The 25,677-nt window shown below is 45.0% G+C and overlaps 1 protein-coding gene across 2 annotated transcripts in view; it reads right to left on the bottom strand.

The window, feature by feature from the left end:
* The window catches only part of LOC137369081 (arrestin domain-containing protein 3-like), an 82,690-nt gene that overhangs the window by 34,488 nt on the left and 22,525 nt on the right, over positions 1–25,677 (bottom strand). For both annotated transcript variants that reach the window (XM_068029676.1, XM_068029677.1), the window contains exons 3-4: positions 11,982–12,129; positions 8,753–8,855 (exon numbers count right to left, since the gene is read on the bottom strand). In XM_068029676.1, coding sequence (XP_067885777.1) covers positions 8,753–8,855; positions 11,982–12,129 — 251 coding nt within the window. The remainder of the gene's footprint in view (positions 1–8,752; positions 8,856–11,981; positions 12,130–25,677) is intronic.

The following is a 25,677-nucleotide window of genomic DNA, read 5'->3' on the forward strand; positions in this document are numbered from 1 at the left end:
AGACCCCATCCACATAGGGTGAGATGTGATGTCTGAAGCCCCGCCTACGATGGGCGATATCCGAATTGGAAAATAATAGCTGAGCTCTCTCCCAGGCCGCATGCCAGATTAGGCCCCACCCACGATGGGTTTCGGCACAAAAAAGGAAAGCTCTACTGCCTCCTGGACTGCACACTACACTTAAGCCCCGCCACGAAGAGGGGTTTGGGTGCAAAAAAGGCAAAGACAGCCCTGTAACGGCGATGGGAAGACAAGGTTCGTGATTTTTTTTTTCTTCTTTTAAGCTGTCCTAATCGATTTGTATGTTGGTAATGGAGCTGGATTTTTTTTAATGGCTCTCCTGCGCGACCAGGTCAGGATAGAGCTGTAAAAATTACTCGTCCTTTTTCCTTTGTGGCTTGCTTGGGACCTCAAAATGGCTGTGAAGGTCTCCTGGTCTTCTCAAATGCCTGGGAGTTTATCTGCACCGATGATTCTGCCTGGCCATGTCGCAACAGATCACTAGCCCCCTTGAACTCATGATCCGTTGGCCCGTCTGTGGAAATGGTTCTCCCGCCTGGCACACTCTCGGAGTTGACTTTTACCAGATTGCTTCTGGTGCAAATTGTGATCACAGCTTAATTCAGACTCATGTTCCCTTACAGCAAAGCTGTAGATCTCAATCCCGATGATACGGATCTGCCCTGTGTTGGACACCAGCAATGTCGCAGAGTCACTTACTCAGGCTTCCATGCTGCTGCAAGGATCACAGACGAACCTGGTGAGCTTGTAAACCTTCACTCCGGAGCTTCTGTAGCAGGTGGATGGGCTCAGCTTTTCAGGCTTCGTAGAAACTTGGAAGTATTTTCAATATCTCACTGCTGCCACCATGTTACACAAGCAGTGGATCCACAAGTTACTTTTATTGAAGATACAAACATCCACAGCAATACCGGGAATGTCCTGTACTTGGTTGTTAATGCTTTGGCTGCTTGCAAAAGAATGCTCAGAGGACACACGGGTCGGTGTATCATTTCCTGTCTGGGTGATGGACAGCTGTTGAAGGTACGCCCCTTAAAGCAACACTAGCAAAGGGCAATTATGAGGGCATGAAAGCTGAGCTAGTGAAAGTGAACTGGCAAATTAGCTTAAGGGATAGGTCAATAGAGATGCAGTGGCAGGCATTTAAGGGGATGTTTCAAAATGCACAGAATAGATACATTCCAATGAGAAAGAAAAATTCCAAGGGGAAGATCCACCATCCGTAGCTAACTAAAAAAAAGTTAAAGATAGCATCAAACTTAAAGAAAAAGCATATAATTGCGCAAAGATGGGCAGCAGGTCAGAAGATTGGACAAAATATAAAAAACAGCAAAGAACGACTAAAAGATTGATAAGGAGGGAAAAATTAGAGTATGAGAGAAAGCTAATTAGAAATATAAAGGCAGATAGTAAGAGTTTCTGTAGATATTTAAAAAAGAAGAATTAATAAAATGAGCGTTAGTCCTGTAAAAAGTGAGTCTGGGGAATTAATAACAGAGAAGGAGATGGCAGTTGAATTGAACAGGTATTTTGCAACCATCTTCACTGTAGAGGATACAAGTAACATCCCGGAATTAGCTGTAAGTCAGGAAATGGAGGAACTCAAGAAAATTACAATCACCAGGGAAGTGGTACTGAGCAAATTGTTGGAGTTGTGGGCTGACAAGTCCCTGGATCCTTATGGACTTCATCCTAGGGTGTTAAAAGAAGTGACTGGAGAGATAGTTGATGTGTTAGTTTTAATTTTCCAAAATTCCCTTGATTCGGGGACAGTTCCATTAGATTGGAAAATAGCCAATGTAACTCCTTTATTCAAAAAGGGAGGGAGACAGAAAGCAGGAAACTGCAGGCCAGTTAGCTTAACATCTGTTATAGGGAAAATGTTAGAAGCTATTATTAAAGACATTACAGCAGGACACTTAGAAAAATTCAAGGGAACAGGCAGAGTCAACATGGTTTTGTGAAAGGGAAATCATGATTAACCAATTTATTGGAGTTCTTTGAGGAACATACAAACACAGAGCAGCACAGTGGCGCAGTGGTTAGCACTGCAACCTCACAGCTCCAGCGACCCGGGTTCAGTTCTGGGTACTGCCTGTGTGGAGTTTGCAAGTTCTCCCTATGACCGTGTGGGTTTCCACCGGGTGCTCCAGTTTCCTCCCACCGTCAAAGACTTGCAGGTTGATAGGTAAATTGGCCATTGTAAATTGCCCTTAATGTAGGAGGGGATGTGGTAGGGAATGTGGGATTAATGTATGATTATTATAAATCTGTGGTTGATGGTTGGCACAGACTCGGTGGGCCGAAAGGCCTGTTTCAGTGCTGTATCTCTCTATAATCTATACAAACTTGAAGCAGACGTAAGCTATTCTGCCATTCAATAAGATCATGGCTGATCTGTTTGTGTCTCGAATTCCACACTCCCATCTACCCCTGATAATCTATGATTCCCTTTCCTAACAAGATTCTATCTATCTCCACCTTAAAAATATTCAATGACCTCCGCCTCCACCACCTTCTGAGGCAGAGAAGTCACACAATCCTCAGAGAAAAAATTTCTCCTCATCTCTGTCCTAAAATTGTGACCCCTAATTTTAAAACAGTGCCCCCTAGTTCTGCACTCACCCACAAGAGGAAACATCCTTTCCACATCCACCTTGTCAAGACCATTCAGGATCTTATATACTTCAATCAAGTCTCCCCTCACTCTTCTAAACTCCAATGAAAATAAGCCCAGTCTGTCCAACCTTTCCTCATAAGACAACCCGCTCATTCCAGGTATCAGTTTCGTAAACCTCCTCTGAACTGCCTCCAACGCTTTTACATCCTTCCTTAAATGAAACCAAAACTGCACTCAGTATTTGAGATGTGGTCTCACCAATGCCCTGTATAACTGAAGCATCACATCCTGACTTTTATTTTCAATTCCTCTCGTAATAAAGGATAGCATTCCATTAGCCTTATTTATTACTTGCTGTACATGCATACGAACCTTTTGTGACTCATGCACTAGAACACCTAAATCCCTCTGCACCTCAGAATTCTGCAGTCGTTCTCCGTTTAAGTAATACTCTACTTTTTTATTCATCCAGCCAAAGTGAACAACTTCACAATTTCCCACATTATACGCCATCTGCCAGATCTTTGCCTACTCATTCAACCTATCTATATCGATCTGCAACCTCCTTATGTCCTCTTCACAACATACTTTCCTACCTATCCTTTGTGTCATCTGCAAATTTAGCTACCATGCCATTGCTCTCCTCATCTAAGTCATTGATATAAATTGTGCCCCAGCACAGAGACAGGAAGTAACATGTGGATGAAGGGGAACCAGTGGATGTACTGTACTTAGATTTCCCGAAGGCATATGATAAGGTGCCACTTCAAAGGTTATTGCGAAAAATAAAAGCTCATGATATAGGAGGTAACATATTAGCATAGATAGAAGATTAACCAGCTAATAGGAAACAGAGACTAGGCATAAATGGGTCATTTTCTGGTTGGCAAGATGTAACGAGTGGTGTGCTGCAGGGATCAGTGCAGGGGCCTCAACTTTTTACAATTTATATAAATGACTTGGATGAAGGGACCGAAGGTATGATTGCTAAATTTGCTGATGACACAAAGATAGGTAGGAAAGTCAGATGTGAAGAGGATATAAGGCGTCTGCAAAGGGATATAGATACATGAGGTGAGTGGACAAAGATCTGGCAAATGGAGTATAAATTGGGAAAATGTGAAATTGTCCATTTTGGCAGGAAGAATAAAAAGGCAGCATATTATCTCAATGGTAAGAGATTGCAGAGCTCTGAAATGCAGAGGTAATTGGGTGTCCTAGTGCATGAATCGCATAAGGTTAGTATGCAGGAACATCAAGTAATTAGGAAAGCTAATAGAATGTTATTGTTTATTGCAAGGGAAACTGAATACAAAAGTAGGGAGGTTATGCTTCAGTTATACAGGGCATTGGTGAGACCTCTGGAGTACTGTGTATATTATTGGTCTCCTTATTTAAGGAAGGATGTAAATGCGTTGGAAGCAGTTCAGAGAAGGTTCACCAGACTACTACCTGGATTAGGCGGGTTGTCTTATGAGGAAAGGTTGGACAGGCTATATTTGTATCTGCTGGAGTTTAGAAGAGTAAGAGGCGACTTGTTTAAAACATATAAGATCCTGAGGGATCTTGACAGGGTGGATATGGAAAGGATGATTCCTCTTGTGGGAGAATCTAGAACTAGGGGGTCACTGTTTAAAAATAAGGGGTTGCCCATTTAAGACAGAGATGAGGAGAAATTGTTACTCACAGAGGGTTGTGAGGCTTTTGGAACTCTCTTCCTCAAAAGGTGGTGGAAGCAGAGTCCTTGAATATTGTTAAGACAGAGGTAGATAGGTTCTTGATAAGCAAGGGGGTGAAAGGTTATCGGGGTAGGCGGGAATGTGGAGTAATCAGTTCAGCCATGAACTTATTGAATGGCGGAGCAGGCTCGAGGGACTGAGTGGCCTACCCCTTCTCCTAATTCGTATGTTCATAAAGCAATACCACAACAAGCCTCAGGTAGGTGCCAAGTTTCAATTAGCTTAAAGATGCAAATTAGAAATGAGGAAACTCAATCATAGGTCTTCTTCTTAGGCAGTCCCTGGGGAACGAGGATGACTTTCTTCCACTCCAGGGTTGTCGGTCCTTAGGTGACTCAATAGTCCAATTCTGGATCCGCACACTCTGCCACAGGTGGGGCAGGTGGTGTTTGGATGGGATGCTCAAATTTACAACGCTCCTTCCACTGTTTGCGCTTGGTCGCTGCCTGGGCATGTCGACGTTGTTCAAACTGGCTGGCACCGTTACGGATGCTTCTTCTCCATTTTGGGCAGTCTCAAGCAAGAAATTCCCACCAATCAGTGGAGATGTCACATATTTTCAGGGAGGCTTTAAGGACATCCTTGTAGCGTTTCCTCTGCCCTCCTGGTGGCCTCTTGCTGTGACAGAGCTCAGAGTAGAAAGCTTATTTTGCGAGTCTTGTGTCAGGCATGCAGACGATGTGGCCCGCCCAATGTAACTGACTAGCCATGACCAGCGTCTCAATACTGGGGATGTTGGCCTGAGAGAGGACACTGATATTGGAGTGCCTGACCTGCCACTGAATTTGCAGGATCTTGCAGAGGCACTGCTGGTGATATCTCTCCAGGGCTTTGAGATGTCTGCTGTACAGTGTCCATGGTTCTGACACATAGGAGGGCAGGTAACACTGCAACCCTGTAGATCATGAGCTTGGTGCCAAGTTTGAGGTCTTTATCATCAAACACTCTTTCCCTCAGATGACTGAAGGCTGCGCTGACACACTGGAGGCAATGCTGAGTTTCATCGTCGATGTCTGCCCTTGTTGAGAAGAGACTCCCAAGGTATGAGAAGTGATCCACATTGTCCAGTGGTTTGCCATGGATCTTGATAGACGGGGGGCAGTGTTGCGCTGCAGGAGCAGGCTTGTAGAGGACCTTTGTGTTCTGGATGTTTAGCTTAAGGCCCATTCTTTCATTCGCCTCCATGGATGCATCGATGAAGGTCTGAAGCTCAGCCTCTGAGCGTTTGCCTACTTAAGCATCGTCAGCATACTGCAGCTCAATGACAGAGGTTGGAGTGCCCTTGGTTCTGGACTGGAGGCGACGTAGGTTAAATAGTTTCCCATTCATCCTGTAGAGTAGATCTACTCCCGCAGGAAGCTTCAAGGAGATGAGGTGAGGAAGATGGAAAAGAACGTTGGTGCGATGACACAGCCTTGCTTGACCCCAGTTTGCACTCAGATTAGGTAAGTGGCAGATCCGTTGGCAAGGATTACAGCTTGCATGTCGTCATGCAGCAGACGGAGGTTGGTGATGAATTTCTCCAGGCAGCCAAATTTGAGGAGGATGTTCTATATTCCCTCCAAATTGATAGAGTCGAAGGCCTTTGTGAGGTCAAAGAAGGCCATATATAAAGGTTATTGCTGCTCCCTACATTTTTCTTGGAGTTGTCTTGCTGTGAAGATCATGTCCACTGTGCCTCTTGATGAACGGAAGCCACATTGTGATTCCGGTAGGAGCTCTTCAGCTACGGGGAGGAGGCAGTTGAGAAGGGCTCTGGCGATGACTTTCCCTGTGGCGGACAGCAGGGATACCGCTCTGTAGTTACCACAGTTGGTCTTGTCACCTTTTTTGAAGATGGTCACAATTACAGCATCTTAGAGATCCCCTGGCTCGCTCTCCTCCTTCCAGATGAGGGTGATGAAACCATGCATTTGTGTCGAGTGCCTCTCCACCGTATTTTACAATTTCAGCGGAAATTCCGTCTACGCCGGCAGCCTTATTGTTTTTTAGCTGTCGGATGGCCTTTTTGATCTTATTGCGGGCTGGGGTTGTGCTGAGATCATGGCGGGTAGCATGATGTGAAATGTGGTCGAGGGCACTCGCATCAAAGAGTGAGTCGCGATTGAGGAGATCTTTGAAGTGCTCTTTCCGATCATCGCTGAATGCCTCTCTGTCCTTGATCAGCGCCACTCCAATCTTTGCTCTCAATGGGGTAGGTCCTTGGATACTTGGACCGTAAATGATCTTGACTGTGCTGAAGAATTCACGCATGTCGTGGCTGTCAACGAGTTGCTGTACTTACTGCGCTCTTCCAGCCCACCAGCTGTTCTTTAGGTCATGGGTTTTTTGTTGACCCCTGGCCTTCAATTGTCTGTATACCTGCTTTTTCCCCCTCAAATTTTGGTGATACTTCCAGTTCAGGAACGCCTTGCGCTTGCAGTTTAGCAGCTTCTGGATCTCCTGGAACCAGTCTTGATGTTTCCTGGTCGAGAAACTAAGAGTATCTTCACAACTGCTGATTATGGTAGCTTTGAGGGCAGACCAGGCATTGTCGACATTCTGTGGTTCCTGCTTGTTGAGCAATGCCAAGTTGCTTGCAAGACGCTGCCTGAGTTGGTCTTTCTTCGCAGAGTCCTTGATACCATCGACATTGATTTTCCTGCAGCAGTGCTTCTGCTGCCACTGCCATTTCTGGACTCGGTTTATCGAGATAGTAGCTCGAATTAGGCGATGGTAAGTCCAGCAGTCATCAGTTCCTATCATAGCATGGGTGATGCGAACATCCTTGCAGTCCTTCACTTGGACAATGATATAGTCAAGCAAATGCCAATGCCTGGAGCGAGAGTGCTGCCATGCGGTCTTGTATTTGTCTCTCTGACGAAATACGGTGTTTGTTATGATCAGGCCATGTTCAAGGCATTTTGTCAGAAGAAGGGCTCCGTTGATGTGAGCCCTTCCAACACCTTCCTTGCCAACCACACCTTACCAAAGGTTTGTGTCCCTCCCAACTCTGGCATTGAAGTCTCCGAGGAGGATCAGCTTGTCTTCCTTGGGAACATGGGACAGCAAGTGATCAAGGCTGGAGCAGAATTCCTCTTTAGCCTCATTTGTTGCTTCTCGGGTTGGGGCATATGCGCTGATGACTGTGGCGTGCTTTTTCTTGGCTAGGGTGAGCTGGAGGGTCATGAGACGATTGTATAATCCACAAGGGGGCTCGCTGAGGCAGTTGGCTAGTTCATTTTTTTATGGCGAAGCCAACCCTGTGGAGTCAGTGCTCTTCTTCTGGTTTAGGTGTATCCACCACCTTGTTCCTTGATCTGGCCTTCTCCTGCCCGCTGTGTCTCACTCAGGGCAGCAATATCTATGTTGTAGCGGCGGAGTTCTCGGGCTATGACAGCGGTGCGACATCAGGTCTGTCGCTGCTGGCGTTGTCCACAAAAGTCCTGATGTTCCAGGTCCTGAAGTTTATTTTGAGGAGGTGGAAGATGCCTGTGCATGGGTTCTTTTAACATGGGATGGCCATTGCACACCGACTGCCACACAGTAGAAGCCTGCTTTAGGTCGGGAAAAAGAACCCAACCTAAACCCGACCGGACCACAGCGGACTCGAGCCCAACCCGGCCTGAGTCCCTCCGATTGTGTCCCAAGCCTGACCTTCCCAAACCCGCCGCTACTCGACCCGACCCGACCATCATTTTACTTACCTTCGCACTGGGAAGCTCCACTGAGCTACTGCGCATGCGCGATGATGTCATAGTGACGTCATCGCGCACTACGCAGACTCAGTTTCATCCCGGACTCCCAGCTCAGGTACGTATTTTTAATTCCAATACTTACTGGCAGAGCATTTACCGTGTGTATCCGGCCTGACCCAACCCGACTCGACCTGGACTTGGTCCCACCCGACCTGAGCCCGAAAGCTGGCCCTGGAAGATGGGCCCGACCCGACCCGAACCAGACACATGTCATCGGGTCTGGGTCGGGTAGCTGACCTCTACCACACGGTCCAAGCCAATGGCAGGGATGACCGAGACGACTGGAGACCAGGCTCCGCTACACGGATGGGGACGAATACACACACTTGGCCAGCATGTCCAACTGGCGAGCCCAGATGCAGGCCATGTGGATCTGCATCAGGGTGTTCTTGAAGGGAGAGCTGAAAGCCTGCTCCAAAGGTTCCTGTGACAAGGGCTCATCAGGACCCCTCATGGAACAGGCAGGAATAGGGGGTAAGTATATGGTAAGCATAACAGAAATAATGTGGATTGCAGAAAGCAGTGAGCATGTGATTGAACAGGCAGTGTGTGTACATGTAATACTTTCAATATTATGCTACTATAGATATTCGCAGTACGACAAGATCATAGTTTTCAGCACTCCAGATTATTACCTGATACATAACCCTTCCGTTCAATTTTGGCATTCAGGGATATTGGGCCTGAGGCACAGCAGCAGCAACAAAGAGTTTTCTCTTTTGTAGTTATCTGTGGTGACTGTAAAATCAACAGAAAGCAGGGTAATTAATACTGCTCCTATCAAGCTCAATATGACACAATGGCCAAAGATTTCCTGTGTGTGCAAGGTGAAGCAGAATCATTGACCTGTTTCTTATTAATAGGTTAAAGATTTTGTTAACAAATAGCGCACCAAGGAAATCGTCCCCCCATTAATAGCAAAATATATTTATGGAGAGGCAGGAGGGTGGAGGGGGGTGACTGAAAGTAGCTGAAAATCCAGCGAAGCTGGCAAGAGGCACTGACAAACTTAACAGCGGGACCTCATTATCATTGTTTTGAGAATTGCTGAAAGTAGAAACACGTCGTCGACGCTTTTCGTCTTGCACTCATCGGGACAAATGGCAAGAATAACCAATGTAAGGGAAAACAACAACTTATACTGCATGAGAAGAGGGTACTGATTGGTTGGCAAGTGAACTCTGATTGGTTGAGGCGTTGCCATGGAGAATGCACCAGTTTACGGTGACTGACAGTGAACTGCCAAGCTTTGTTTGAAATTTAAACCAGGCAGCTTGACTTTGATTGGTCAAGGCATTGCCCTGAGGAATGAACCAGCGAATGGCTGTCACTTATCTTGTTCAGCTGAAACAGGCGCAATGTACATAAATGTTCTTTCTGTCTGCAAAGAACAGGGCCCTGTGTTTTAATATATGTAGCTTCCAGTATGCACAAATGCACCACACTGCGAGCCCTACTGACAATCTTAAATTGGTTGTCAGCAAAACTCTTAGCACACTGCGGATTATTTAGCAAATGTTGTCCAATTGCGGAATCACATCTAATGTTGGCCACTGTGTTTTGAGTTTTGCAAGGCCGGGCTGATTGGGTACGGTCTGTATCTTGCCCATTGCAAAGAGCGGAAGGGGCATGTTGCTGCTTGCTGTGCATCGTTGTCTTACAAAGAGGCATCATCATGGTGGCCTTGGAGCAGGTAGGTCCCTGGGTACAACAAGAGAAACAGCAGTAGGAACAAAAACCGCCTGAAAAACCTGCAGAAGAGAACCTATCGCTGGCCTCAAAATAGGTTTGTGTGGCTTGAAGCTACCTCAGTGCCAGGAGTGTGCGCGATGGGTGTCTTGCCCCTGGCACCTAGTCCACATCCTTCACAACATTGTCCAGTGGCTCCTCAGGCAGTTCTCAGCTGCTCCACATGGTTTACTGAGCTTGCAGGCGTGGTGTTCAGCATTAATCCATTCCAAAAAATTGTCTTGCACTGCTTTGGGATTACAGATCAGGAATATAAAGGAGGGGGGAAGAGGGAAGGCATGATAGGTACTGAAGGGAGTGAGGGAAAAGCAAATGTTATCAGCAAGAGGTTAAATGTTCTATGTAAATGGATATTAGGAAGCTACAATGGAATGATGGAATCACAGAAACATATTCATCAGGGAGACAAAAGTCAAGATTTAAATCAGGAGAGGCGTTGGAGGAAGATGGTGTGGTCAAGCATGACAAAGGCTGCAGACACATCAAGAAGAACAAGGAGGGATAGTAAATTTGTCACAGTCACATAGGATGTCATTTGCGACTTTGTTAAGAGCTGTTTCAATACTGTGGGAGGAGTGGAAACCTGATTGGAGGGATTCAAACATGGAGTTCTGGGTACAGATTTGGGAGGTGGCAGCACATTCAAAGACTTTGGAGAGGAAAGGGAGGTTGGAAATGGGGTGGTAATTAGCAAGGAGAGGGTTGATGATGACAGATTTGAAAGAGGAGGACATTGCCTGAAGAGAACCATTAACAACATCAGCTCACCTGGGGACAGGAAGGGAAGTTGGTTGATCAGCAGTTTAGTGGGAATAGGATCGAGGAAGCAGGAGGTGAGGTCAGAGAGGACACAAGAGGAGCTAGGAGACTAGCAGAGGATGCAGGTTCAAGGCGAGGGCAGAGGGGAACCATAGAGGAAGTCTGGCTTGGTGGGCTAAGCAAATTAGTTTGCTTGTCCAGGTAATCAAAAACATCTCAAGGCTGTTGTGTTGGAAAGGTCTTTGTTATCTGTCTTTGAAACTGCCTGACCGGCCCTGTTGCTTGGCTCAGCTTCACTCCTCAGATCACACTCCTGACAACAATATAAACCGATTTTTAAAATAACGCCTAGTGTCAGTTGCACCTGATGGAGAATATAGATTTTAATATTCCTGGTCCACTCCCACCTGCTGCATAATTAATTTCATAATTCTCACTGCTTCTACCTCATTAATATATTTCAGTGGGACTATGTTGAATTTGTTCCTTTCATTTCATTAATGTTAACACTATCCTTTTGAATTAAACCTCCATTCCTTTTATTTAATTGCTAAATTTACATGTGTGCTGGATTAACAGCTCAAATGCATTATAATTAAACAATCATTGTTTTTATTTTGTATATATTCAAGGCATTGCTCAGTTCCTTTGACTTCCGTTTAGCAACATGATGGGAGAAACACTAGAAATATAAAATGTAAAAACCAAAATAATTTGAAATAAATATTTCAACTTGCCTGATAAACCAAACAACAGCATAGATTTATCATTCCCTCAATTTTCCTCTCTACACTCCACCCAGGTGGTTACTTAACATCCAAGCCCACATCTCTGCCACACTAGTGAATTTTTGCTGGGGTGTTCCCCCTTATCTGCCATAAATTCACTGGAGAAGCCATGGAAATGCATAAAAACACGGTGTAATTGGCATTTAAGCTGTTCGAATGGGTTTTTGCAACTCTTCTGTCAAAGTAACAGCAGATGAACAGGTGAACTCCTGTGGAAATTCACCCCCTCCATAGTCTTCAATGACAGGCTGAATTTTCACAGTGAAAAATATCTAGGCCTCCTTCTGAATGCTAACTTCCATCAATACGGTACTTACCGTATTAAATGATTATTCAAAAAGAGCATTAGCAATATGAATTGCCTTGAAGTTGTGAGTTTGTTCATATTTTTAAATACAACTCTAATTCTTAAATGATTCCTTTGGCCAAAACTTTCTCCCTGATTCTCTGCCTGACCAGAGGTTGTCAGGCAGTGTTTTGTGAGTGGAGGTCCGGAGCACTGTGCAAACTGTTGGAAAATCGACTCCCTAGTTTATCAGGTGTACCACCATAATTCCACAGAACTTACCAATAGCAACGGAGTGTTAACGTCAATCTGTTCATATACCGTGAACATTTCTTTCACTTTACTTCTCAGTTTCCATGGCCTGTGCAGTTTGGCTGTCATCCAATAGCTCACATTGCCATGAGCACCTTTGAAGGAGGCAGGAAGTGGTCTGTCAGGGGAAAAAGGCAACATGAGGCATCAGTGACATAACAGCATACGAGTTTAAATTGTTCAACTCCAAAAGTGCCTCAAAGAATGGTGGGCAATACTAAAGCTTTGAGTATGGATGAAAATAGAGACATATGGTCAAGGCTTTTCGTCTTGCACTCATCAGGACAATCCGCAAGAATACCAATGTAATTAGAAGCAACAACCTTATGCTGTATGAGAAGCAAGTGGTGATTGGTTGACAAGTGTACTCTGATTGGTAGAGACGTTGCCATGGAGAATGCACCAGTTTATGCTGACTGACAGTTAACTGTCAAGCTTTATTTGAAATTTAAACCAGGCAGCTTGACTCTGACTGGTCAAACAATTGCTCTGTGGAATGAACCTGCGAATGGCTGTCAATTTTTTTTAGCTGAAAGAGGCACAATATTTGTACATGTTCTTTCTGTCTTGCAAGGAATTTATGGTTAAGCTGAATAAATGTTGGACCAGGTTTTTTTTAAAGAAAGGAGGCCATCAAGAGGACTGAGGGAGCTGGATTGGCAAGTGTTGCTGGTTGTCACATGGCTCGGGTTAGGCTTTGAACTGAAACTCTGGTAACAGGGACCGAAAAGTGACAAGCGACCCATTGATTGGACAAGCCCAGTAGTAACAGAGAGCACCTAGATGGGCAGAAAAAAAGCTCTCAAGCTTCCTGGTTGCGAGTCAATGTTTGAGTGGTTTCACCTTCTGGAAGGAGATAAAGTCAAGTACTGCTGAAGTGTCAAAAAAAGGACAGAAGACCACAACTCAGCTCGCTTCCCAGAAACTCCATCAAAGATTCTGTGAAGTCTACTGTGTCGATTCATCTTGTTTCCTATATTTGAGAAAGGCCTGCTAAATTACTTTACAACGCTGCCTGAAGAGAACTATTCTGGAAGATTCTAGTGACCTGTCTGCGTGTACTTGGAAGTTGGACTGTGTGACAGTTCGGTGCAGCGTGTCTCATCTGCAATTTTTTTTCAGGGGTGGGCAAGTGATCTTTCTGGGTGTGCTTTTATGAGCTCTGATCTAAAACTCCTGTTTAAAAAAAAAATGTTTTGGTTAACCGGTGTATGTTTCTGTGAGTGTGAAGGGACTAAGGTAAAAAAAAAGACATTAAAATTTGGTTAAGGTAGAAAGGGGACTTTTAAAAATGTAATGTTGGAACTTGAAAATTTTGATCTGCGTGTTTACGTTTCACCTTATTACTAGTTAAGACTTGCTCTATAATAAACTGTTAATTTTGTGTTCTGTTCTAGAGAAAATAGTATATCTGATTGACTGTTTCAGTATGTGTAAGATTTTTTAAAAATATGTTGTGACCTGTGGAGAAGTGGGACTGTATTAACAGTGCATTCCTCCCGCCTCGGTCGTAACATATTTAATTGGGAGCTTACTTTTGCCAGGATAATCCAACGCTGATGATGTACAATTGTAAGTGGGGTAATAATAATTGGAAAAGGGGAGAAAAAACAGGTTTCTTGTAAACTTTACTCTGTTACACACCACTGGAATGTCTTTAACGGTTGCTGTAACTTTTCTGGGGAAGGAGGCTGTATCCCTCAGTGATTTGAGATATTTTATCAAGGTTAAACTAAAGGATTTGGCAGACCTGTTAGCATTAGAGTTACAATCAGGGGCAAAGAAAGCAGACATGATTGAAGTAATAGCACAACATTTGGAATTGGAAGAAGGCAAATCAGAAGATGTGCAGTTGAATTAGCTAAAATTCAGTTACAGATGAGGCAGCTTGTACATGACAAGGAAAAAAAAAATGAGATAGACTTGGAAAAACTTCAGCTTCAACAGGAAAAAGAAATAGAAATAAGAAAACGTGAGCTTGAGGAAAAATTGACAGAGAAGAAAGGGAAGGTGAGATTAGAAAGCTGAAACTAAGTCACAAGAGTAGTCTCGACACCAGTGGAGATTCTAGTGAGGAAGAATCTGAGTCTGGCCCAGGACCCAGCGAAAAGCTTATACATTTGTACAAGCTTTCCCTAAGTTTGAGGAAAGGGATGTAGGGGCATTTTACATTTCTTTTGAAAAGATAGCCAAAAAAATGAAATAGCCAAAGAGAAGCTGAACACTGCTTATGCAAAGCAGGTTGATGGGCAGAGCTAAAGAAATATCGGCCTTTGTCACACCGGACGGTCTTTTCCAATGCCAAGTGATGTCATTCGGGCTAAAAAATGCTCCAGCAACTTTTCAGAGACTAATGAACTGAATGGAAGCCAGCGTTCCTAACTGTGCACTTTACCTTGATAATGTGCTGGTCTATAGTGACATTTGGAAGGACAACTTGGAACAACTAGAAACTCTCTTCAAAAATTTACAATTGGCTAATTTATTAAACCTTGCCAAAACTGAATTCGCAAAATCGAGAGTGACCTACCCCGGGCAAGTGGTAGGGCAAGGACAAGTGTTACCAATAACAGTGAAAGTGCAAGCATTGGCGGAGTTCCCTACCCCTAAGATTAAATGAGAAATCATGAGGTTTTTGGGGATGTGTGGTTTCTACTGGAAGATTATACCAAATTTTAGTACTATAGCTGCTCCATTGACAGATTTACTACAGAAAATGAAAACCAAGGTAGTGTGATCAGGGGGGTGCCAAGCATCCTTTGAAAGACAGAAAGCCATTTTGATTAATGAACCAGTGTTGGCTGCTCCAAATTTCACTAAGCCCTTCAAGGTAGCAATTGATGCAAGTGACCTGGCTGTTTCACGGCGATGAAACGGGCATTGAAAGGCCAGCGTGATACTGTTCCAAAAAGCTAAATCTACATCAAAAAAGATATTCCACAGTGGAAAAAGAAACCTTAGGTCTATTATTGGCTCTTAAACATTGTGAAGTTTATGTCCGCCAGGACGACAAAGAGACACTGATATATACTGATCATAAACCCTTAACCTTCGTTGAAAAATTTAAAAATCAGAATGCCAAACAATATTTTTTTATTTGTTCGGGGGATGTGGGCCTCACTGGCTATGCCAGCATTTATTGCCCATCCCTAATTGCCCTTAAGAACACAAGAAATAGGAGCAGAAGTAAACCATATGGCCCATTGAGCCTGCTCTGCCATTCAATCTGATCATGGCTGATCTTGGGCTTCAATTCCACTTTCTTGCCTGCTCCCCATATCCCTTGATTCCCTGCAAGACCAAAAATCTATCTATCTCAGCCTTAAATGTATTCAATGATAAAGCATCCACAACCCTATGGGGTAGAGAATTCCAAAGATTCACGACCCTTTGAGTGTAGTAATTTCTCTTCATCTCAGTCCTGAATGATTGACCCCTTATCCCGAGACTGTGTCTCCGTGTTCCAGATTCCCCAACCAGTGGAACAATCTCTCAGCTTCAACTCTATCAAGCCCTTTCAGAATCTTATATGTCTCAATTAGATTGTCTCTCATTCTTCTAAGCTCCAGAGAATATAGGTCCAATTAACTCAGCCTCTCATCATAGGACAAACCCCTCATCCCAGGGACCAATTTAGTAAATCTTCGCTGCACCGCCTCCAGTGCAAGTATATCCTTTCTTAAATGTGGACACCAAAACTGCACACATTATTCCAGGTGCAGTCTCACCAAAGCCCTGTACAATTTTAGTAAGACTTCTTAATTCCTGTACTCCAATCCCCTTGCAATAAAGGTCAACATACCATTTGCCTTCCTAATAGCCTGCTGCACCTGCATGTTAACTTTGTGCGTTCCCTATACGAGTACACCATAGTCTCTCTGAACATCAACACTTACCAGTTTCTTACCATTTAAAAAAAAATTCTGCTTTTCTATTTTTATGGCAAAGTGAACAACTTCACACTTCCTCTGCATTATACTCCATTTGCCATCTTGTTGCCCACTCACTTAACCTGTCTATATCTCTTTGCTGCCTCTCTACCTCCTCCCTGCAACTTACCTTTCCACCGAGCTTTGTATCATCAATGAACTTAGATACATTACTCTCTGTCTCTTCATTCAAGTCTTTAATATAGAGTGTAAATAGCTGAGGCCCCGGCACTGATCCTTCGGGACTCCACTATTCACTGCCTGCCAACTTGAAAATGCCCCGTTTATGCCTGCTCTCTGCTACCTGTCGGTTAACCAATTGTCATGCAGACCCCCACCTGCCAAGCATGAGGCATATTAATTTCGCCACATGAACATTATATTTCATACTGTTGTTGGAAGTGAGGAAAGGACCTGCTTTAAAAAAAATTGCCAGATCTTGGCTGGAAATACACTTGCATATTAACAGACAGTGTTTGGAAGGAGAAAGCAGCCATTTGAATTTTATTTAAAAAGGGAGGGAAAGAGAAAGCAGGGAATCATAGACCAGTCAGCCTGACATCGGTAGTGGTGAAAATTCTAGAGTCCATTATCAAAGATTTTATAGCAGAGCACTTGCAGAACAGTGGTAGAATCAGGCAGAGTCAGCATGGATTTACGAAAGGGAAATCATGCTTGACAAATCTACAAGAATTCTTCGAGGATGTAACTAGTAGAGTTGATGAGGGGGTACCAATGGATGTGGTTTATTTGGACTTTCAGAAGGCTTTTGACAAAGTCCCACATAAAATTATGTAAAATTAAAGCGCATGGGATTGGGGGTAGTGTATTGCGATGGATAGAAAATTGGTTGGCAGACAGGAAACAAAGAGTCGGGATAAATGAGTCTTTTTCCGAATGGCAGGCAGTGACTAGTGGGGTACTGCAGTGATTGGTGCGAGGACCTCAGCTATTCACAATATATATTAATAATTTAGATGAGGGAACTAAATGTAATATCTCCAAATTTTCAGATGACACAAAACTGGGTGGGAGGGTAAATTGTGAGGAGGATGCAGAGAGGCTTCAGGGTGATTTGGACAAGTTGAGTGAGTGGGCTAATGCATGGCAGATGCAATATAATGTGGATAAATGTAAGGTTATCTACTTTTGTAGCAGGAAGGCTATAAACTGAGAAAGGGGAATATGCAGCGAGACCTGGGTGTTCTCATACAGCAGTCGCTGAAGGTAAGCATGCAGGTGCAACAGGCGGTAATAAAGGCAAATGGTATGTTGGCCTTCAGAGCGGGAGGATTTGAGTACAGGAGCAGGGATGTCTTGCTGCAATTATACAGGGCCTTGATGAGGCCACACCTGGAATATTGTGTGCAGTTTTGGTCTCCTTATCTGAGGAAGGATGTTCTTGCTGTAGAGGGAATGCAGCGAAGGTTTACCAGACTGATTCCTGGGATGGCGGGACTGACGTATGAGGAGAGATTGAGTCGGCTGGGATTATATTCGCTGGAGTTCAGAAGAGTGAGGGGGGATCTCATAGAAACCTATAAAATTATAACAGGACTTGACAGGTTTGACGCAGGAAGGACGTTCCCGATGGTGATGGAGTCCAGAACCAGGGGTCATAGTCTAAGGATACGGGGTAAACCATTCAGGACTGAGGAGAAATTTCTTCACCCAGAGAGTGGTGAACCTGTGGAATTCGCTACCACAGAAAGCAGTTGAGTCTAAAACATTGTATGTTTTCAAGAAGGAGTTAGATATAGCTCTTGGGTTTAAAGGGATCAAAGGATATGGTGCGAAAACGGGAACAGGTTACTGAGTTGGATGATCAGCCATGATCATAATGAATGGTGGAGCAAGCTCGAAGGGCCGAATGGCCTACTCCTGCTCCTATTTTCTATATTTCTATTCCCTGACACATTCAACCCACAATGGACTTTTGATCACCAGATATTGAAGGTAGGGGAGCTCATATTCCAGGTTGACTGCTAAGATGGCCGAAAACACAAATGGACATGGTCAAACCAGCGAGTCACATGACTAATCTGCTGGGCAACCTGAGTTTTTTGAATTTGTACAAACAGTTTGGGCAGAAGGTCTGTTTGCTCCTGGACTGAGATCTCTCCTGTCTGCTCCCATCTCTTTCTCACAAGCTTCTGAATCCACTGAAGACACATGAACCCCAAGAGATAAAAGTCTCCTACAGCGAACAAGGTTTAAGAAGAATTCTGGGCCCCAACGAAAAGCAAGATCTACCTACAATCAAGGACTCTACAGTGAGCTCGAAGAACCGTAACAAAACCTCTTCAGATATTGCCTCAAATGTTTCCACTTTATTTTTCTTTTGCTGTTTTCTGCCTCTATTTGCATGTGTGTATCGCATATGCATGCTAGTGTGGGCACACCATGTATCCGTAGGCATCAACCAAATTAGAGTTTAAGTTTAAGTTCAATAAATTTCAACTTTTCTTCTTTAAACCTACGAAAGCCTGATTGTGCTGGTTTCTTTGCCTTATAACTGGAAAACGGTAAACAAGGTATTACCAAGGGGGAGCTAAAAACACGGTATGTTTAAAGTTAAACCCTGTTATGGTAAGACCAGGTGAAGGCTGAGAGTGACCCCTCGATACCTTTCTCAACTGGTCGTAAAACCAATCCTCTATCCATGCTAATTTATTACCTCCAACACCATGAGCCCTTATCTTGCCTATTAATCTTTTATGTGGCACCTCGTTAAATACCTTTTGAAAATCCAGGTATACTACATCTACTGGTTCCCCTTTATCTCCCCTACTAGTTACATCCTTAAAAAACTTGAATAAATTTGTCAAACAGGATCTACCTTTCATAAAACCATGCTACTTGTTCCTTTCTTGAACTGCTGCAGTCCTTGGTGTCTTTGGTACACCAACAGTGCTGTTAGGAAGGGAGTTCCAGAATTTTGTCCCAGTGACAGTGAAGGAACAGTGATATCGTTCCAAGTCAGGCTGCTGTGTGAATTGGAAGGGAACTTGCAGGTGATGGTGTTCCCATGCATCTGCTATCCTTGCCTTCTAGGAGGTAGACGTCGTAGGTCCGATGGAGTTCACTGCTACAACCTTATCACTTAAAAATGATCCACATTGCGGGTGAAAATAAGGGGCTGATTTCGAGCTTCTAAGATGGCGGCCCGCACACATGGCTTTACACCATGGAGCAACTGCGATATTATAAGCGGTGGCTCATTTACATGTCCGGGGCGGACCACCTCTCCACCCATGATGACATGGAGTGGGCGGGTGCTCCGTCCCCGGTAACGGCAGCCGGCGCCACTGCGCAGGTGCCAGTGCCATTTTTAAAGGGTTTCAAGCCCTTCCATTGCATGTGAATTTTAAAGTTATATACATGATTAATTTAAAAAAAACTGAATAAAACTTTCAAGCCCTTCTCTCAACCCCCCAATGACTAAACAATTTATTACATTCCCTCTCCTCCCCCAAAATAACTGACCTTACAATCCCTACCTTCCCCTTCCAAAGTTTATAAACTATGACCTTTAACCCTTCCCACCACCCCCTAGACCAATCATAAAGGTTTCACATCAGATGATTGGGAGAAACCCTGTGGAAAGTCCAGCCATACTGTGGGAAGGGAATGTGGTCTAGCTTTTCTTGTGGGTAAGGCTGTGCTTTGCTAGCACTGGGGAAGAGCTCTGAGGTTTGACAGAACAGGAGTGGGGGATCTGGAGTTTCAGAATAGTGAAATGAGGAGAGGAACCAATGGTTTGGCAGAACTGTAGGTGTATCTAAGGATTGATTCAACTAAAGTTTGAATGAGAGTTTGGCTTACTGTGGATTTCTGGTGTCTGTAAGCTGTGAGGGGAGGGGCAGGGTGTTCATGGAGTTGTTGCTAGCTAGTCAGAGCAAGAAGGAATTGACTGCTAAGTATTGGCAGCCAGAAGCACCATAAGTGGGTCATTGAGGTCATAAGGAGAGAGTTTGCTAAAACACAGCCAGTGCAACCTCTACCACTTCAAGAACAGCCATACAGTGCAAGACAAAGCTGAATGACCTCACACAAGTGGCCAATTTAAGTTAAAGTACTGTTGCCAATCTACATCTTGGATGCCAACAGAGGTTTGTCTCATCTTGCATGTCATGCTCTGGGTCATCACTTGGGCCTCAGGGAAATTTACTTGTGCAAAGATTCTCCTCTGCAAACACTCAAGCACCGTTTGAATACACACCAATCTATCAACTCACATATTATGCCACAAGGCTTCTGCCAGTCTTTAAGGACAGCTGATTTAAACAGACAATGACCCTGAGACTCAACATCATGAGATGCAAGCACTCCTATGGAAAAAAGAAGTATCCATGGCACTTTCATTCCTTTAACCTTGTGTTCACTTCCTGCAAAGGAAAACGTGGCACACAATCACCAACAAAAAGGGCAAGGGCAACTGAGGGAGAACAGCAAGATGAAAATCCTGAGGAGCAGGATGACATTGGAGGCAATGTGGCAGTGAAAGACTGATAAAGACACAGCAAGGCTCATCATGAGTAGTTTCAGTATTCTGTACCTTCTCCAAATATTGCAACGATTATCTACCCTGAACCACTATTTCTTCAAGATCAAAAGTCACAGGAGGTAATTCAACTTATAGCAACACATGAAAATGGATGATGGTGAATCAGCAGCCCAGATTACACGTCACCTGATTTTTCCTTTCTATTAAATAGATTTGCCATCTATAGGGGAGGCGGTGGTGTAGTGGTCACTAAACTGGTAACTCATGCTTATGCTTTGAGGAGCGAGTAAGCAGCGATTTACTTGTACTTCTTTCAATTTAGTATACTGTATACGCCGCTCACAATGTGGTCTCCTCTACATTGGGGAGACCAAACGCAGATTGGGTGACCACTTTGCGGAACACCTCCGCTCAGTCCGAAAGCATGACCCCGAGCTTCCGGTTGCTTGCCATTTCAACACTCCCCCCTGCTCTCATGCCCAGATCTCTGTCCTAAGAGTGCTGCAGTGTTCCAGTGAACATCAACGCAAGCTCGAGGAACAGCATCTCATTTACCGATTAGGCACGCTACAGCCTGCTGGACTGAGCATGACGGGCCCCCCTTTTTATTTTTATTTTTAGTTATTTTTTTCTTTTTTAGGTGTTTATTTTATTTTAGTTTGTTTAGTTTGTTTTTACTGTGCCTACCAACTGTTTTTTTACATGTTTGTGCTTGGGGCCAGGCTGTCCAGTTTTCTGTCAATTAACACCCTCTCTGTACTAATGCTTTGTCTTTCACCACACCATTAACATAGCCTTTGCTCCATGACCTTTTGGTCAGTTATTCTTTGTGACCTTGTCCCAGCAACACCTTCTCTTTTGTTATCTCTTGCCCCACCCCTGCTTAACTTGCTTAAAACCTATTACATTTCTAGCCTCTGCCAGTTCTGATGAAGGGTCACGGACCTGAAACGTTAACTCTGCTTCTTTCTCCACAGATGCTACCTGACCTGCTGAGTATTTCCAGCATTTCTTGTTTTTATTTATCATTGGGGACGTGGATTCGAATCCCACGAAGGCAGATGATGGAATTTGAATCCTATTAATAAAACTGGAATTAAAAGCTCGTTTAGAAGTGACCGTGGTAGCTTTGTCAATTGTTGTAAAACCCCTTCTGGTTCACTAATGTCCTTTAGGGAAGGAAATCTGCCATCCTCACCTGGTCTGGCCTCCATGTGACTCCAGACCCACAGCAATGTAGGTGACTCATAAATGCCCTCTGAAATGGCCTAGCAAGCCACTCAGTTGGATCAAACCACTACAAAGCCTCAGAAAAAGAATGAAACCGGATGGACACCCGGTACCGACCTAGGTACCGGAAATGAAAAGGGCAAGCCCAGCCCTGTCAACCTTGCAAAGTCCTCCTTATTAACATCTGGGGGCTTGTGCCAAAATTGGGACAGCTGTCCCACAGACTAGCCAAGCAACAGCCTAACATAGTCATACTCACTTGCAATGTCCCAGACACCACCATCACCATCCCTGGGTATGTGCTATCCCATGGGCAGGACAGACTCACCAGAGGTGGTGGCAGTGGTATACAGTTGGGACAGATTTGCCCTGGGAGTCCTCAACATTAACTCCAGACCCCATGAAGTCTCATGGCATCAGGTCAAACATGGGCAAGGAAACTTTCCACTGATTACCACCCACCTCTCCACTCCGCAGCCCCCTCCCCCCATCAGCTGATGAGTCAGTGCTTCCCCATGTTGAACACCACTTGGACGAAACACTGATGGTAGCAAGGGCACAAAATGTACTCTGGTTGGGAGACCTCAATATCCATCACCAAGAGTGGCTCGGTAACACCACTACTAGCTGTGTCCTAGAGTCATAGAGTTATACAGCACAGAAACAGGCCCTTCGGCCCATTGTGTCCGTGCCGGCCATCAAGCACTTATCTATTCTAATCCCATATTTAGCACTTGACCTGTAGATTTGTATGCTATGACATTTCAAGTGCTCATCTAAATACTTATTAACTGTTGTGAGGGTTTCTGCCTTCAGACAGTGTGTTTCAGATTCCAACCACCCTCTGGATGAAAACATTTTTCCTCAAATCCCCTCTAAACCTCCTGCTCCTTACTTTAAATCTATGCTGTCTGGTTATTGACACCTCTGCTAAGGGAAAAAGTTTATTCCTATCTACCCTATCTATGCCCCTCATAATTTTGTATACCTCAATCAGGTTCCCCCTCAGTCTTCTCTGCTCTAAGGAAAACAACCTCGACTATCTATCTCTCATCATAGCTGAAATGCTCCAGCCCAGGCAACATCCTGGTGAATTTCCTCTGCACCCTTTCCAGTGCAATCACATCCTTCCTACAGTGTGGCAACCAGAACTGTACACAGTACTCCAGCTGTGGCCTAACTAGCGTTTTAAAAAGTTCCATCATAACCTTCCTATTCTTATATTCTATGCCTCGGCTAATAAAGGCAAGGCTACGTTTGCTGACAATGCAACCACTAGGTGGCGCAGTGCTTGCCCATGTGCAAATACAGGCTCTTCAACTGGTACGTCAATGTCTGCGACGTTCAGGCAGCTACCAGGATTAAAGATGGCACTGCTCAATTTATCACAGGAAATGCTCATGCTTAGATCGTTCTAGCAAACTAGCCTTACATTAAGTTGGATGGAAGCCCAGTAATATGCTACTATGCAGTTATGGGATACTAACTGCAAACCTCAGATCCATTTAATATTCCAGTAATCCTCTTAAATACAAAAGGAATTTTATGATTGAATTTCCATTGGAAGATAGTCAATTGGCACCCCGACAGATGGAAAGAAAATCCGGGAGAGTATAAAATGTGCTGCCAATTCGTTATTGTGATTCGTTTATATGACTGACCAGGACTGATTTCACCCGAACGCAGCTATTAGCCCCACTGGGCGATCTCCTACCTTGGCAACTCGCTTTCTCCCTCTCCTCCTCACTGGCTGTTCTCCCCACACGGCAACTCAGTTTCTCCCTCTCCTCCCCACTGGCTGCTCTCCCCCCTCGGCAACTCACTTTCTCCCTCTCCTCCCCACCGGCTGCTCTCCCCCCTCGGCAACTCACTTTCTCCCTCTCCTCCCCACTGGCTGTTCTCCCCTCTCGGCAACTCGCTTTCTCCCTCTCCTCCCCACTGGTTGCTCTCCCCCATCAGCAACTCGCTTTCTCCCTCTCCTCTGTACTGGCTGCTCTCCCCCCTCGGCAACTCACTCCAGGCCTCGACGCTTCCTCCCCTCAGCCACTCGCTCCAGACCTTGCTGCACCACCCACCCCCCCCACTCCCCTGGCTGATTGTTCCCCGCTCGCACCACTCCACTCTCATGTGGCTCGCTCCCCGCCACCCCCCACCAGCCACTAGCTCTCGGCTGCGCTGCTTCCCTCCTCTCAGCCACTCACTCCCACGCGCCGCCCAAAGAAGCAAGGGGTAATGGGGTGACGTAAGAGTGGGGGGAGAGCTCCAGCCTCAAATTCTCCCATTCAGCCGCTTCCTCCAGCCGAGTGAGCAGTTGGATTCCCAATGATGCTTTATTGCGCTTGTGCGAAGATCGACCTGGCGCGGATAAGCGATGAAGTTGCAGCTGTTTGATGATGTCATCCTGTGCATGGGCCAGTAAGTCCTGGCAAAATGTAGCTGCGCATGTGCGCAGCTTGGCGCACTCTGATGACGTCAGCGAGCCGGTGTGTTGTCAGGAATCACTTTGTAAAGGCAAGTATCCCATATGCCTTCCTAACCACCTTATCTACCTGTGCTGCTGCCTTCGGTGATCTATGGACAAGTACATCAAGGTCCCTCTGACCCTCTGTACTTCCTAGGGTCCTACCTCCATTGTATATTCCCTTGTCTTGTTAGTCCTCTCAAAAAGGCATCACCTCACACTTCTCAGGATTAAATTCCATCTGCCACTGCTCTGCCAATCTTACCAGCACATCTATATCGTCCTGTAATCCAAGGCTTTCCTCCTCACTATTTACGACACCACCAATTTTCATGTCATCTGCGAACTTACTGATCATACCTCCTATATTCATGTCTAAATCATTAATGAACACTAGAAACAGCAAGGATCCCAGCACCGATCCCTGCGGTACACCACTGCTCACAGGCTTCCAATTGCAAAAACAAACCTCGACCATCACCCTCTGCCTGCTGCCACTAAGCCAATTTTAGATCCAATTTGCCAAATTGCCCTGGATCCCATTGGCTCTTACTGTCTTGACCAATCTCCCATGCGGGACCTTATCAAAAGCCTTACTGAAGTCCGAAAGGATAGAGTTGTCAGACTCGGTCTGCAGCAGGTGCAACGAGAGGGAAAAACCTACTTGACCTCGTCCTCACCAATCTACCTGTCACAGATGCATCTGTCCAAGACAGTATTGGTAGGAGTGACCACCGCACAGTCCTTGTGGAGACAAAGTCCCGTCTTCACATTGTGGGTATGCACCATCGTGTTGTGTGGCACTACCATTGTGCAAAATGGTATAGATTTCAAACAGATCTGCAGTCAAAACTGGGCATCCATGAGGCGCTGTGGGCCATCAGCAGCAGCAAGAATTGTATTCAACTGCAATCTGTAACCTCATGGCCCGAAATATCCCACTCTCTATGCATGCAATAGACAGGACTAAGCGATCCCACAACCAACGGATCAGATCTAAGCTCTGCAGTCCTGTCACATCCAGTCGTGAATGGTGAAAGGAGGAGGAGGCTCCACAAACATCCCCATTCACAATGATGGGGGAGCCCAGTACATCAGTGCAAAAGACAAGGCTGAAGCTATTGCAGTATTTCAGCCAGAAGTGCCGAGTGGATGATCCATCTCAGCCTCCTCCTGAAGTCCCCAGCATCACAGATGCCAGTATTCAGCCAATGTGTTTCACTCCATGTAATATCAAGAAATTGCTGAAGGCACTGGATACTGCAAAGGCTATGGGACCTGACAACATTCCAGCAATTGTACTGAAGACCTGTGCTCCAGAGCTTGCTGCGCCCCTAGCCAAGTTATTCCAGTACATCTACAACACAGGCATCTACCCGGCAATGTGGAAATGTGCTCAGGTATGTCCTGTGTATAAAAAGTTGGACAAATCCAACCCAGCCAATTACCGACCTATCATTCTACTTTCGGTCATCAGCAAAGTGATGGAAGGGGTTGTCGGCAGTGCTATTAAGCGGCACTTGCGCAGCAATAACCTGC

The sequence above is a fragment of the Heterodontus francisci genome, chromosome 4 (genome assembly GCF_036365525.1).
Source record: "Heterodontus francisci isolate sHetFra1 chromosome 4, sHetFra1.hap1, whole genome shotgun sequence".
NCBI classification, from domain to species: domain Eukaryota; kingdom Metazoa; phylum Chordata; class Chondrichthyes; order Heterodontiformes; family Heterodontidae; genus Heterodontus; species Heterodontus francisci.